Source organism: Mustela putorius, unplaced genomic scaffold, assembly GCF_011764305.1.
Source record: "Mustela putorius furo isolate JIRA1106 unplaced genomic scaffold, ASM1176430v1.1 tig00003988_pilon_pilon_pilon, whole genome shotgun sequence".
NCBI classification, from domain to species: domain Eukaryota; kingdom Metazoa; phylum Chordata; class Mammalia; order Carnivora; family Mustelidae; genus Mustela; species Mustela putorius.
In genome coordinates this window covers 2,306,931-2,320,993 of record NW_025422127.1, presented here as the reverse complement: position 1 = coordinate 2,320,993, position 14,063 = coordinate 2,306,931, and the positions used below count along the sequence as shown (strand labels likewise).

The 14,063-nt window shown below is 47.2% G+C and overlaps 1 protein-coding gene across 1 annotated transcript; it reads left to right on the top strand.

Annotated features, from left to right (window-relative positions):
- Positions 1-15: 15 nt before the first annotated feature.
- On the top strand, positions 16-11,409 carry SDR9C7 (short chain dehydrogenase/reductase family 9C member 7). Its single transcript, XM_004773163.2, has 4 exons — positions 16-3,307; positions 6,594-6,852; positions 7,517-7,680; positions 9,319-11,409. Exons 1-4 carry the CDS (start codon positions 3,007-3,009, stop codon positions 9,534-9,536), a joined length of 942 nt encoding a protein of 313 aa, XP_004773220.1. The 5' UTR covers positions 16-3,006; the 3' UTR covers positions 9,537-11,409.
- Positions 11,410-14,063: the final 2,654 nt, after the last annotated feature.

The following is a 14,063-nucleotide window of genomic DNA, read 5'->3' as shown; positions in this document are numbered from 1 at the left end:
CCCTGCTTGTGTACTCTCTGTCTCTCAAGCAAATAAATAAAAAGAAAGAAAGAATGGAAGGAAGGAAGGAACGAACAAATGAACAAACCAGCTGTTGAGTTGTTTTGAAACCTTGATGTCCATTGATTATTTTTGACTCAAAAGTTGAAACTTTGCCTAGGTCCAGTGATGGGAACTGTGGCCTTGGGGAGCAGTGGGGTATGAGTCCACGAAAGGAGGAGCCCGGTGCCTTTATGGAGATCAAGGGATCAGGGGGATAACCTGAGGGGGATTTCAAGAGGGGAGTTAGATCACCCCCTTCCTTCCACAGAAGTGGGGGGCCAGTGTTTCCTTTCCAGGATTTATCAAGTAACGTGGGGTCACAGGAGACCCATGGGTGGACAGACAAGGAGAAGTCGCTAAAGCACTGGCAGGCCCCAGTCCCTTTCCCAGGGACATCAAGCCTCTTCCCCCTTCCCTCAGCAGCATCCTCTCTGCAGCCCTCTGTCCCCTCCTTTAGATTTATGCCCCCAACTGCGGCCCTCCCCAGCTTCCGCAGCCCAGGTATCCCTTCCCCCATCCTCCAGGGTCCACTTGTGGACCCCAGTCTTTCGTTTCCTGCTAACCTTTGCTGAGCACCTACTGTGTGCCGGGCAGGAATTTTCTCGGTTACCCAGCGCTTCCTGCAACCGCGGACTCTCTATGTCCCCACTTCTCTGAAGATGTTCTGAGTAAGGACTGAACAGAGAAAGCATTTGCAGAGAGTGGTGGTGGTTCCTGAGCTGAGGACAAATGAGCTGGGAGCTGTCTCATCAGGTGTCTAAGTTTTCTTCCCTCAGTTTCAGACCAAGGCCATGGAGCCTTTAGGGGGATCTGATACTACAGAATGACATTAGTGTTCTTGGTGAAAACAAAACAAGGTCAGATGTTGGTGTGTCATTCATTCTGACCCATGCAGTAGATGCTAGAAATGGTCTGGAGGAGCTCTAGGCCCCTCTCTGCTGACCACACTAGTGAGCAGAGGTGTGGATGGAGCCCAACCACCAGCCTGACCTGTCAGCCTCAGGTGCCTACTCAGCAGGGGGACTTGTCATCAGAGAGTGGGGCATTTCAAGCCCTAGGAAAAGAGCCCTTCTCCGTGGTTCCCATTCCCCACTGCATGACCTGCTTTTCATAGCTGTTGGGAGTCTGAACCAAGGGGAGCACTGCCGTAATCATCCGTCAGCATAGAGGCCCATGAAATGGTGAGTCGGGCCAGGTCCTGTGTTGGAGTCGTTCCAAGTCATCCTTTTCTAAATCCAGAGACAGCCCCTGGATGTCACCTGTCTTCTCAAGAACTAGGATACTCCTGGGACTACTCAGCCCTTGAGCGACATTGTCGGACTTCCCTTAGCCAAGATTGCTCTATTCACCTACCCGGGAGTCAGGGTTGGGACATACCTCCCCAGCTGAGCGTGGGAGTTGTGCCTTGGGCTGGGTGTGCCATGGGTAAGGTTTGCCTCCACCACTTCCCAACTCTGTCCCACCAGGGGTGTGGATCTGCCCCCCCAGGGGTGTGCCCATGATCTGACCTCTCGCTCCCACCATCCTTGCTATAGAATGGCTGAGCTCTCTGGTTTTTCCTGAGGCAACATGTACGTTATTTGATTCTGAAGCTCACTAACCTTCATGGGTAGTGGCGCATAGAGATGCTTCTTTGGCTCTTCACCTTAGGAAATTTGTGGCTCCGCTTCTGTCAGAGCTTTTGGACCCGGAAGATGTGGGTGAGTGGCCCCCAGTCCCTCAGGATGAGCTGGTGGCCAGGGTCATCTTGGGGAATCGTGTCACTAGAGGTTTATTCTAAGAACTGCCATAGACTCCAACATCCTTCTGTCCCTGCATCTCAGGGTCCTAGGTGTGGCTCCTCTCTCTCATCTCTTACTTCTTTTTCTTTATCAGCTTCCCTCCTAATTTTGGTGAGTTCTTTGCTCCCCTTGATTCCTGGTCTCCCCTGCCTCTGTACATCCGATTAGCCACTGTGTCAGCTGACTTCATCATCCCTTCCTTCCACTGTCACACAACCCCCACCAGGCTTCTCAGCTCACCAGATCACCTAGTGTGTGCCTAGTCCTAGAGGTGGAAGGAAATGCCCACTGGGGGGCCTGCCCTGGGGTAGTAGATATTGTGTCTTCTGTCTGTAACTTTGTGTATTTGCCTGGTCACTGGTTCAGGAGAGCTGGGCCTGCCTGGAGTGCTGTGAGGTTCCTCGTTGGTATCAACTCCTAAGGACCCAGTCCTGGAGCTTCTCCTCTTTCCAGTTTTCAGAAATAGCCTCCCTGTAGGTGGGCCCTGCTACCTCTGGTCTCAGGACCTTGGAGGCACTTCTACTCTGGGGGTGACGCTTTCTTTTTCTTCTTATCATGGAGATTCACCTAAGGGCAGAGAATTCCAAAGAGCTAGTAACCTCAAACTCATTTCTTTGTGGGTTTGGCGGGGAGGGGCGTGGGCAAAACCAATTCTGCTTGTTTTACATTAATGAATTTGTCTTAACTTTTTCCCCTGAAAATAAAAATTAAGCTTATCGACGTGTCTGCCCTCATGACAAACGATTTCGGTCCCTGGGCAGGAGGTGGGGATTTCCAGGAAGGCTCTCTGGGCGGAGTCCTCCTTTCTCACCCGCACTGCTCAGACCACCCAGGACAAGCCCCGTCTCAGCATCGACCTCACCAGCAAGGTCTTTCCCATCCTTGGCAGCTTCCCCCATCAGGGCTGGGGGAGAGCGAGAGGCAGCCACCAGGACTGTCTGAGGTCACACAACTTCAGGTTGGACTTGAATTTCTTGCATCTAGGCTAATTGGTGTGTTGATGCATCCACCTCTAGAAATTATAAAGTGGCTCACCCGGGAGCCCTGGGTCTGTTGCCAGTGGTAGAGGGAGGAGAGCTCTTCTCAGTGGGTTCCAGCAGACTGCCAGCTGGGGCTCAGAGGACCAGCCTCTCCCACTGTCTCCTGAGCCCAGGCTTCTTGGCCGTCACTTTCCCCCTGCTTCATGGCGGCTATCACGGATCTCTCCTTTATGTACCGCTGGTTTAAGAACTGCAATCTGGTGCGCAACCTTTCAGACAAGTACGTCTTCATCACGGGCTGTGACTCGGGCTTCGGGAACCTGCTGGCCCGGCAGCTGGTCGATCGGGGCATGCGGGTGCTGGCTGCTTGCTTCACAGAGGAGGGTGCCCAGAAGCTTCGGCAGGATACCTCTTACCGGCTGCAGACCATCCTCTTGGATGTCACCAAGACCGAGAGCATACAGGCAGCGACCCAGTGGGTGAGAGACCAAGTGGGCGAGCAAGGTGGGGCAAATCGCATTCTTCAGCTCTCTCGGTGTTTTCTTCTCTCTTTCTCCCCCAGACATCTGACAGTGATCAGGGACACTGTTGTTCAGATGCGGTGGGAGAGGGGATGGAGAGAAGGGGGCTGGGGCTCCGGCTCAGGGGGATTGGAAACCGTTGTGTGGTTTGGTCAGCTCATATGAAGGGGGTGATTTCCCAAGGAAGTTTTCTCTGCCAGAGACTCAGAGGGGTGGGGGGAGGCTGCCACAGGAGGCGGGAGAAGGAAGATGTGTTCTGTATGTCCAAGGCGCTAAAGATGGAGTTGCCTTTCCAGGACCTGGGAAGTCCCAGCCATCAGCTCCTATGGCAATGTGAGCACGTTTCTTCTTGGGATTGGACTGGGGGAAGGGGAAAGGGAACACGAGGTTGGACTCCCTGAGTGGGGGTGTTTGCTGTCCTTGACTTTGTCAGGCTAGAAGGCAGGAGAGAGAGAGAGAGATCTGTCCTCTTCCCCACATCATGGTGGATGTTGGGTTAACTTCAGGTTAAATGCTGACATCAGAGTGACCACTCCTTCTGGGAAGAGAGACTGTGGGCTGGCTGGGCTGGGCTGCCCAGGAAGCTTCCTGCACGAAGGACATGGGCACAGGAACAGGAGGAACGGGATGGCTCTGGTGTGGAACAGCAGCCCAAGGGAAGTTCTAACTCCTAAGGGGACTAGTCTGGGGGCCCCCACAACGGGTGGGGGCCAGAGAGCCCTGGGGCCCAGGAGGGGCCAAACAGTAACTCCTTTCTTTACTTTTCTCCTTAGCATTTACCACTATCCAATATACAACTTACTTATTACAACTTACTTATTTTTCTTATTTATTGTCTGTTTTCCCCTGTTAGAATAAAGCTTCCCGGGCAGGGCCAGGGGTGAGAGGGGGAGGGGCTTTTTGTCTCTTTTCCTTATCTATCCTTAGTACCCAGACAGTGTCTAGCATCTAGTAAGGTGCTCAGTAAATAAATTTTTGTTGAATGAACTAATTGATGAATAATTGAGTGAGAGTCAGTCTCTTTCTTCAATAGGCTGCCTTGCCCAGTGCCCTACATTTTCAGCCTTGAGCCACTTGTGCTCATGAGTCATTGGGTATATTAGGTTCTTATTCCTGCTGTAATAAATTAAAGCAGTAACTTAGTGGCTTAAAATAACACAAATTTCGGGGTGCCTGGGTGGCTCAGTTAGTTAAGCATCTGCCTTTGGCTCAGGTCATGATCCCAGAGTCCTAAGACCGAGCTCCCCCACCCTCAGGCTTCTTGCTCAGCGGGGAGCCTGCTTCTGCCTCTTCATCTTCCCTACCCTCCCCCCCCATTGGTTGCTCTTTCTCTCTCTCTCTCTCAAATAAATGAATAAAATCTTTAAAAATATATAAAACAACACAAATTTATTAACTTATACTTCTAGAGGTCAGAAGTCCAAAATGGGTCTCACTGAGCTGGAATCAAGGTGTCAACAGAGGTGCATTGCTTCTGGAGGCCCTAGAGATGAGTCCATCTCATTGCCTCTCCCAGTTTCTAGAGGTTTCCTGCATTTCTTAGCTCATGACCCTGTTCCCCCATTTTCAAGACCAACAAGGTAGGGCCAAGTCCTTCTCTCTCTGTCTCCTGCCTCCTTCTTCCACCTAAAAAACCCTCTGATTATATTGGGTTCATCAGGCTAGTCCAGGATAATCTTCCCATTTTAAGGTCCGGTGATTAACAATTTGACTTCCATGTGCTTTCTTAATTCCTTTTTCCCATGTAACCCACCCTGTTCATAGGTTCTAGGGACTAGTATGGGGACATGTTGGAGGGGCTGTTATTCTGCCTACCCCAATGGGCAACATCCTTGGTCTAAAAAGTGCTGGGAAAGCGAGGGGCAGGGTTTCTAGCATGCTTTCTTGTTGCCCCTGAGATGTCTGGGCATCACAGGTCGGCACAGCCTTAGAGCTATTCACACTGCTCTAGTTATTCTTTGCAGGAAAAAAATGAAGGTAGTCCTGGTTGGCCAGCGGGCAGAGCCATTGGCCAGGGTGATCACAGGTCGTCGCAAGTGTGTATCCCTTTTCCACAGACAGAGGCCACTTGGGTTTTATAGTCTTTGGGTCCCAGGAGCCTCATTGCCTCATCTGTAAGATGAAAGAGTCTCCTGTGGCTGGGAAGGTCCGAGTCCTACCAGGCAGCCGGTCTCCTGGCATCTCTTTAGTTAGAGGAAGGCAGGAAGGTATGGTGGGAGCATGGCTTGTGTGTGGACCCCAGGCCTAAAATGAGCAGTGGACCACGAGTGGTGTTTACATCTAGACCTGCCATTGGAAGAGTGGAGTTTTGCTGGGAGGGGAATCTTGAGGCTGCAGCTATCAAGGGGGCTGGTGGAATGAAGGGAGGGGAAGGGAAGGGAAGAAGTCAGGACAGTGGGGTTTATGGAATCTTTGAATGAAAGAGCTGGAAAGTGTCCTTAGGTATCATTTAGAGACTTTCCAACATGTTTTTAGCATCAAACACCGTCCTCCAAGTGGAATTTCACTTGGAAGTTCAGTGTGTAAAACAAATGAAAGTGAGGCCTCCCCTGCAGGTTCTGGGGTTTAGCCTGGAAGGGTCTCCAGATTGCAGGCTACAGGCTGGAAGCAGATGTTCTGCCCAGGTGATGAAGGACCTGAGGCCCTTCATCGAGAGAAGAAGTGACTTGTCAGGAGCTGGAGGTAGAACCAGGACTAGAACTTAAGGTCCTTGCAGAGTTGAATGACAATACTCAGCATTATTTCTCTCCATTTACACCAACTCAAATTAAATATCTGAAAGAGAGCTCTTATTACATTTTTTTTCATGTTTTAATTAATGTTTCATGTTTTATTTAAATGTGTTACATATTTACTTATGAATATTATTAATGTCCTCTCTGGTTTGTGAGCTCCTTGAGGGATAAGACCCTGTCTTGTTCACTTCATGTCTCTATCACCTTCCCCTGTAACTGACCAAGACTAGATAATGGAGGGATGAATGGATGAATGTGGGAGTGGATGAACGGAGTTGGTAATGTGCAAAATGGAGTGGGTTTCTTACACTTAGGTGAATAGAGAGGAGGAAGCATGAAGGCTGAAGGACTTCAGGAAAACTAATTAGTAAAAGGTATATCTTCCTCTGGCCCATCACAACGCCCCACCACAAGCCACCAGCCGGGCCATCTTGTGCCCTGGCAGCCCTGGGCTGGTGGGTGGGGGACTCTGATGCCTTTCCGGAGACACGAATGATTTCTGTGTGGTTCTCTCTCCCTCCGTCACACCCCCAGGCCTCTGGGCCCTGGTGAACAATGCTGGTGTAGGCCTGCCCAGTGGACCCAATGAATGGCTGATGAAGGAGGACTTCGTGAAGGTGATCAATGTGAACCTGGTAGGACTGATCGAAGTGACCCTCCATATGCTACCCCTGGTCAAAAAAGCTCGGGGCAGGATCGTCAACATGTCCAGCTCTGGAGGTCGTGTGGCTGTCATTGGTGGCGGCTACTGTGTCTCCAAGTTTGGTGTCGAGGCCTTCTCTGACAGCATCAGGTGACTGGGCCCCAGGACAAAACCACTCTGGGTGGGAGTCCTGCAGGTTTCACCTCAGGAAGAGAGGGCTAGGGAGGATAGCATGTGGGCAGGGGAGTTCTGGAGGTGGGGAGCTAACAGTAGCAGGAAGAAGCCTCATCCTCAGGGGCCTTCCCCAAAGACCGGGAGAAGGAATGAGGCGAAGAGGAGGCTGGTGATGGGGGCTGTCTTCTTGCCCTTCCCTTGAGCTGTCCCAAAGCGACTGAAACTATGTTTGGGCTTATGGGAGTAGAAGGGGGAGTCTCTCATGCAGACAGAGAAGTCTGGGGGCAGAGAGGCCCAAGGGAGACCCTCAGAGGAGGATTCAGGCCTTGCCCAGACGCCTCATTCCCTTTGCCGTGTGGTTGTCAGGTCTGGGGCCAAGTGGGAGGAACCTGGTAGGAGGCAGAGTTTTGGTCTAGATTCACCATTGACTTCTTTCCTGCTGCGTTTGCCTAATGCAGATTGCTTGGGAAAGGGCTGAGGCCCTTATTTGCATGAAGGCAGTGCCAAGCTGGTACAGGAGTGGGGGAGCGGCTCTAGGGTCCTGGGGAGGTAAGCCCCTATAGAGGCGTCAGAAGTGACTCTCCCAGACGATCCTTTGTCATTTTGGGGCCCCAGACTGAATCCAACTCTTCTTTCCCAGGCGTGAGCTCTACTACTTTGGGGTGAAAGTCAGCATCATTGAGCCCGGGAACTATCGAACATCCATCCTGGGCAAGGAGGGCCTGGTGTCCCGCATGCAAAGGCTATGGGAGCGGCTGCCTCAGGAGACCCGGGATAGCTATGGGGAGGAGTACTTCCGCAACTGTGAGTTCTCTGGGGGGGGGGGGGAGAAGGGGTCTCTGAGAGGAACAGCAAGACCTTGGGGATCATTGACTCATTTTCATTGCAGAGTTAAGGGCATGGAGGCTCAGAAGGGTTAAGGACCCAAGGTCACAAAACTAGTGGCAGGGCTGGGATTTGAGAATTGAGACCAGGGGAGAACTGCTCAGAGTGGCAGAACCATAGCCTTCATGGGGAGAGGAGTGTTAGGGGAGATGCTGCCCACTCCTGACCCCTGGTATTCATCATTCTGTAAGCAAACAGGTGAAAATGCACTGCCATGAGTGCAGAGACATTATTCAGAGCACAGTTGGTTCACTGCAATAGTTTTCTCTTTAGGAAACTAAGAGGGGGTTCATTGGCATTGGGGGGTGAAGCGTACTTAAACTACACTGTCCTGCCCTCATCAACCACTCACCCGGGTCTTGCCCAGAAGAGGTGAATTCTCTATCTTCCCAGACCATCTCCCAAGTTGGGCCAGCTGTTGTTTCTGTGGTTTTCAAGTTTTAATCCCTTATTGGCAAGTCTGACTCTCAGGCACCATTTCCTCCGGAGTTCTTGGGGCTCTCATTGAAGCAGTCCCAGTGGCTTGCCGGTGTCCCAGGCAAAGGTGTACATCAGGGACCCATAAGTGTGCCATGTGGCTTGTTTCCTATTTGTGTTGTGAGCTTTGGCAGACTTGGACCACTCAGATGCCTTGCTCCCATCCTTATCGCCTCAGGGCTGTGCACAAGATGCAAACAGAATAGCCCCTCATGTTTGTTAGAGCCTTACAACAGACCAGTCTGTGCCTTAGATCATTTGAGCCACACAATGGTCTCATGACAAAGGCCAGGGCCTTAAAAAAAAAAGATGTAAAAAAAAACTTTAAATTTTTTTAAATTAAAATTTTTAACATTTTAAAAAATTAATTAAGTTATTTATTTCAGGGAGAGAGAGAGAGTGCCTGCATGTGCACAAGCATAGGGGGAGGGGCAGAGGGAGAAGCAGACACCCCTCTGAGCAGGGAGCCCCACCCCAGGGCTCCGAGATCATGACCTGAGCTAAAGACAGATGCTTAACTGACTGAGCCACCGAGGCACCCCTGTTACTATTTTTTAATAACATTTTTTTTTCTTGCATGCTTTTGTAGAAAATCTGGGATCTCTAGGACCTCTATAGGAGAAAAAAAGAGCCTCCGGTGACTAGGAATCCCACCAGCCAGACAGTATTTTTACTTATTTTCTTCCAATTTTTCCCATGCACTTGTATACACTTGTTTTCTATTCTGTCCTCCCACATCGTCTACCCTTCATCTTTATTATTCTCTAGAGCAGATATTATTATCCTCGTTTTACAGATGATGGGAGTTTAAGCTCCAAGTCACACAACTAATAAGTGGCAGAACTGGGCACAGTTCTTCTCATTGCTAATTCAACACACAGTTCTTGAGTTCAGGAAGAGAAGTAAGATTATTTACAGGGCATTTGCCTAAGGGACAACCTGCAGGGTGTGGTAGATCGGCCTGACACATGGGATCAGGGATCTGATGGAAAGGGAGTTTGGATAGAATGCAGAAGAAACCATGTCTTATGAAGAGTAACAGAGCCGTTGACCTTCCTTCCCTCTTGCGCCTTCAAACAGATACTGACAAGTTAAAAAACATGATGCAGCTGGCAGAGCCAAGGATCAGCGAGGTCACCAACAGCATGGAGCACGCCATCATTTCCCGGAGCCCCCGCATCCGCTATAACCCGGGCCTGGACGCCAAACTCCTCTACATCCCATTAGCTAAGTTGCCCACCCCTGTGACAGATTTCATCCTGAGCCGGTACCTTCCAAAGCCAGCAGACAGTGTCTGAGCTGGGGAAGTCCAGGGATGGTCAGTAGAGTGTGGAGGAGGGAGGGGGGTGGGAGAAGAGACTGTAGGGTCCCAAGAGGTGGTATCAGACATTCTGAGGGACGCTTTGCTTGGCTGACACCCACTGCCGGAGAATTTATGGATAACTTCTAGCAGAAGACAAGTGCCTCTTCCCACTTACTGGGACTCTGCAGAAACCCCAGCTGGCCTTTGCAGATGCAAAGACCTACAGCATGGCCTCAAGAACATCTGTGACTCATTAGGGATATGGGTTTTTCTGGACATGAAAATGTCAAGGGGAGGAAACCGAGCTCCTGCTGAATCATGAGCCTCTGTCAGTTATCACCAGCACTGGGAAATACTGCAGGATAGTCGAGCCCACAGAAGCATCTCAACGACTTTCCTACTGAGTCTCTAAATATGCATTAACCTCATTCCCACAACCCATTATTTAAAATATGTAGTAGAGCAGACAGGGAGTGCAAGATTATATCAAGTAAAAGTTTATGATGTTTTCTTTCTATACAGATCTCTCTGTTCATAGATGATTGGGATCCACATAAAATAACATTCATTTATTTAATCACCATTGATTAATTTTTCAAGTATTTATTGAGTGCCTGCAACATACCAGGCACTGTGTAAGTGCTGGAAGGATGTAAAGAGGATTAAATCATGGTCTTGGGTTTTTTTGTTTTTTATTTTGTGGTTCTGTTTTTTAACACAATATCTAGTAGCAGAGATAGGACAAACAGTGACAGAAGAAACAGAAATCAGAAAATCACATTTTTAGCTACGAGGAACCCAGAGGCCATCTAATCCAGGCGATCATAATCGCCTGGTTAGTTAAAAATACAGATTCCTGGCCCCAGTGTTAGATTATCTGATTCAGTAGCTTGGGACGGGGCCCAGGAATCTGTGTTTGTAACAAGGTGATGATTCTGTTGTCCTTGGGTGCATGGGAACCACCAATATAGCTCCACAGTAGTACCGAATGCTCAGAGGAGGAAGTGACCTATCCAAGGCCTCTCAAGGTGATGGCCAAGACAAAACTCAGTGTTCAGATTCCCAGAGTTACAGTTACAGAGAATACATTTTTGACATTAGTAACATTGTCAAGTAAGTCATGAAACTAAATTAAAAAAAAAAAAACACCAAACTTCTAAGTCATGTGAAGTTCTATTGAAAAGACGTTTTTGCTCTTGAGAGTGGTCATGTAATACAAGTCAAATGTGAATTTTTAAAATTAAAATGTCTTTATTGGTGTCTCTTCAACATCCAACTGAACTGGAAAATGACAAAATGAATGTTTAATTACCTCTGCAGAGACCTTTTTTCCAAATAAGGTCACATTCACGGGTTCCAGGAATTATGGCTTTAGTAATAAAGAAAGGACAGGATTCAGTGTTTGAATAATAGCATCGAGGATGCAGATTCTTTCTACTTTGCTCTGCCACCCAGTTTTGGCTTTATCCCACTTATCTTTAGTTGTGGTGTGACTGCCAATGGCACTGGGAACTCTGTGCTTTTCCACTCACAATTTATTGGAGAAGAAAGGGCCTGTCTTTCCATGGCATTAAAGATTAAGAAGTCTATTTCCCAGAGCCCTCACCAAGACTCTCCTTGAGACACAAATTTGTCCCCAGTTGGCTTAGATTTGTCCATCCCTGAACAAATCATGGGCAAGGGGGTAAGTTGCCATGAATAGTTTAGATTAATTGGGACATGGTGGGGAGTGAGTCATAATGCCTACTGCCCAGGAAAATTCAAAACTTAGACTCTGTTATAAAAGAGTTGAATCTAGGGTGCCTGGGTGGCTCAGTGGGTTAAGCCGCTGCCTTCGGCTCAGGTCATGATCTCAGGGTCCTGGGATCGAGTCCCACATCGGGCTCTCTGCTCAGCAGGGAGCCTGCTTCCTCCTCTCTCTCTTTGCCTGCCTCTCTGCCTACTTGTGATCTCTCTCTGTCAAATAAATAAATAAAATCTTTGAAAAAAAAAAAAAGAGTTGAATCTAGGTCAAAAACAAATTTTCTTTCCTGAAGGCACAATACTTGGGATAGACCATGACTAGGTAATATTTTGAGATATTAATTTCTACATGTTCATTGTTCCCTGTTTTCCCATTTCTCCTTTCCCTACTCAGGTAGGAAGATAATTTAGTACTGCTTTACCTAGGGTAAGATATTTGAACAAATACATTTCCTGCATCTTCTCCCCATGTTAGTTTCTTCCTCCAACCTTAATATTTTTAGAGAAAACACTGGAATTGGGGAAATAAACAAAAGGGAATGTGACTTGTGGATGTACACAGTGTCTCAAAGAAGCAGGCCCTTTTCCTCAAGACAAGGAGATTCATTCTGGCTGATAAGCGAATGAGGTTTGGCTCTTCCAGAGGAGGAAAGGCCATTCACTTTGTGGAAGAACCTCGGGGAGGTGGCAAGACTCGAAAGAGTGATGGCTTCATTGTATGTTTAGGTAGATGAGACCCTGGGTGACTTCATGTGAGACACCTGTGTCCCACCATAACAGGAAGGCAGTAGAGATTCACCAGATATAAAGAGCATATAAAGACTGGGATGGCAGACACTTAAGTGGTAACCTATGCATACAGAAGACTTGATTTTTTGCTCTAAGGGCTATCCCCGCCTCCTACCCTATCATTAATGGTTAAGGTGTTCGTTGGCTTTTTAAAAATTTGTGGGCTGAGATTAAAATCTGCTCCAGGGGCACCTGGGTGGCTCAATGGGTTAAAGCCTCTGCCTTTGGCTCAGGTCATGATCTCAGGATCCTGGGATCGAGCCCCACATCGGGCTCTCTGCTCAGTGGGGAGTCTGCTTCTCCCTCTCTCTCTGCCTGCTTGTGATCTCTGTCTGTCAAATAAATAAATAAAATCTTTATAAAAAATAAAATAAAATCTTCTCCAGTATTACAGTCTAGTTTCTTTCATATTAGGATTATAACTTTTGTATAGCTTTTTGTATTTTCCTGAAGTTTTAAGTTAACTTTTTTTATGCGCTTACTCAACTTCTTAATCAAATTATCTCCACATGTTTTTGTTTTGTTTTGTTTGGATTTCAAGCATAGAAGTAATATGATCTGATTTACATTTTGGAAAGTGCTCTGTGGAGACTGAAATGAGGGAGCAATGGTGGAAACAAAGGGACCATTGCATAGTCCAAGAAAGAAATAATGGTACTATAGGTTAAAGTGGTGGTCATGGGGATAATGAGAATGAATGAAATCAGTATATAATTTGGAGGCAGAACCACTGAAGGATTTTAATCAGTTACTCTGTCAAAAAAGAATTTATTATGCTCCTACTATGTGCCAGGTGTAGTTCTAGATGCTGGAGTTAGAGTGGTAGACAAGACTGAGTCCTTGCCTCCAAGCAGTTTGTATCCTGATGGAGTGGAAGTGCTGGGCAATACACAAGTAAAAAAAAAATGAAATAATCTTATATACTGATAAATGCCATTAAGCAGAGAAAATTTAGTAATGTAATAGATGACCAAGGAAGTTGTTTACCTTTTTTTAACCAATGTTATTGAGATAAAATTTATATTAAACAAAATGCATCCTTTTGACTATAAAGTTTGATGAGTTTTGACTTAGAAATACATCTGTGCAACCACCATGCCAAGATATAGGACATTTATCTCATCCCAAAAAGCTCACTGGTGCCTCTTTGAGGTAAATCTTCCCTCCTTTCAATAACACTGGTTTCTGCCAAGTCTCTAGACAACCATTGATGAGCCTGCTGTCTCTATAGATTTCTTTTTATTTTTTATTTTTATTTTTATTCATTTCCTTAAAAAATTTTTTTCAATTTACATTCAGTTTAGTTAACATATAGTGTATTATTAGTTTCCAGGGTAGAATTTAGTGATTCATCAGTTGCATGTAACACCCATGCTCATTACATCAAATGCCCTCTCAAATAAATAAAATCTTAAAATAAATATAAATAAAAAATAAAATAAAATCTTTAAAAAATTAATGCCCATCGCCCAGTTACCACACCCTCCACCCACCATCCCCTCCCCTCAATTTGTTTCCTATACTTAAAAGTCTTTTATGGTTTGCCTACCTCTGTTTTTATCTTATTTTTTCTTCCCCCTCCCCTATGTTCATTTGTTTTGTTTCTTCAGTTCTACATATGAATGAAATCATATGATAATTGTCTTTCTTTGACTTATTTGAGATAGAGTGAGAGAGGGAGAGCATGAGAGGGAGGAGAGTCAGAGAGAGAAGCAGACTCTCTTCTGAGCAGAGAGCCCAGTGTGGGCTCCGTCCCAGGACTCTGGGATCATGACCTGAGCCTAAGGCAGACAACAACTGAGTCACCCAGGCACCCCTTCTCTGACTTATTTCACTCTGCATAATACCCTCTAGTTCCATCCACATCATTGCAAATGGCAAGATTTTTTTTTCTTTTGCTTTTGCTTTTTTTTAAGATTTTACTTACTTGGGATGCCTAGGTGGCCCAGCCAGTTAAGCGTCTGCCTTCAGCTCAGGTCATGATCCCATT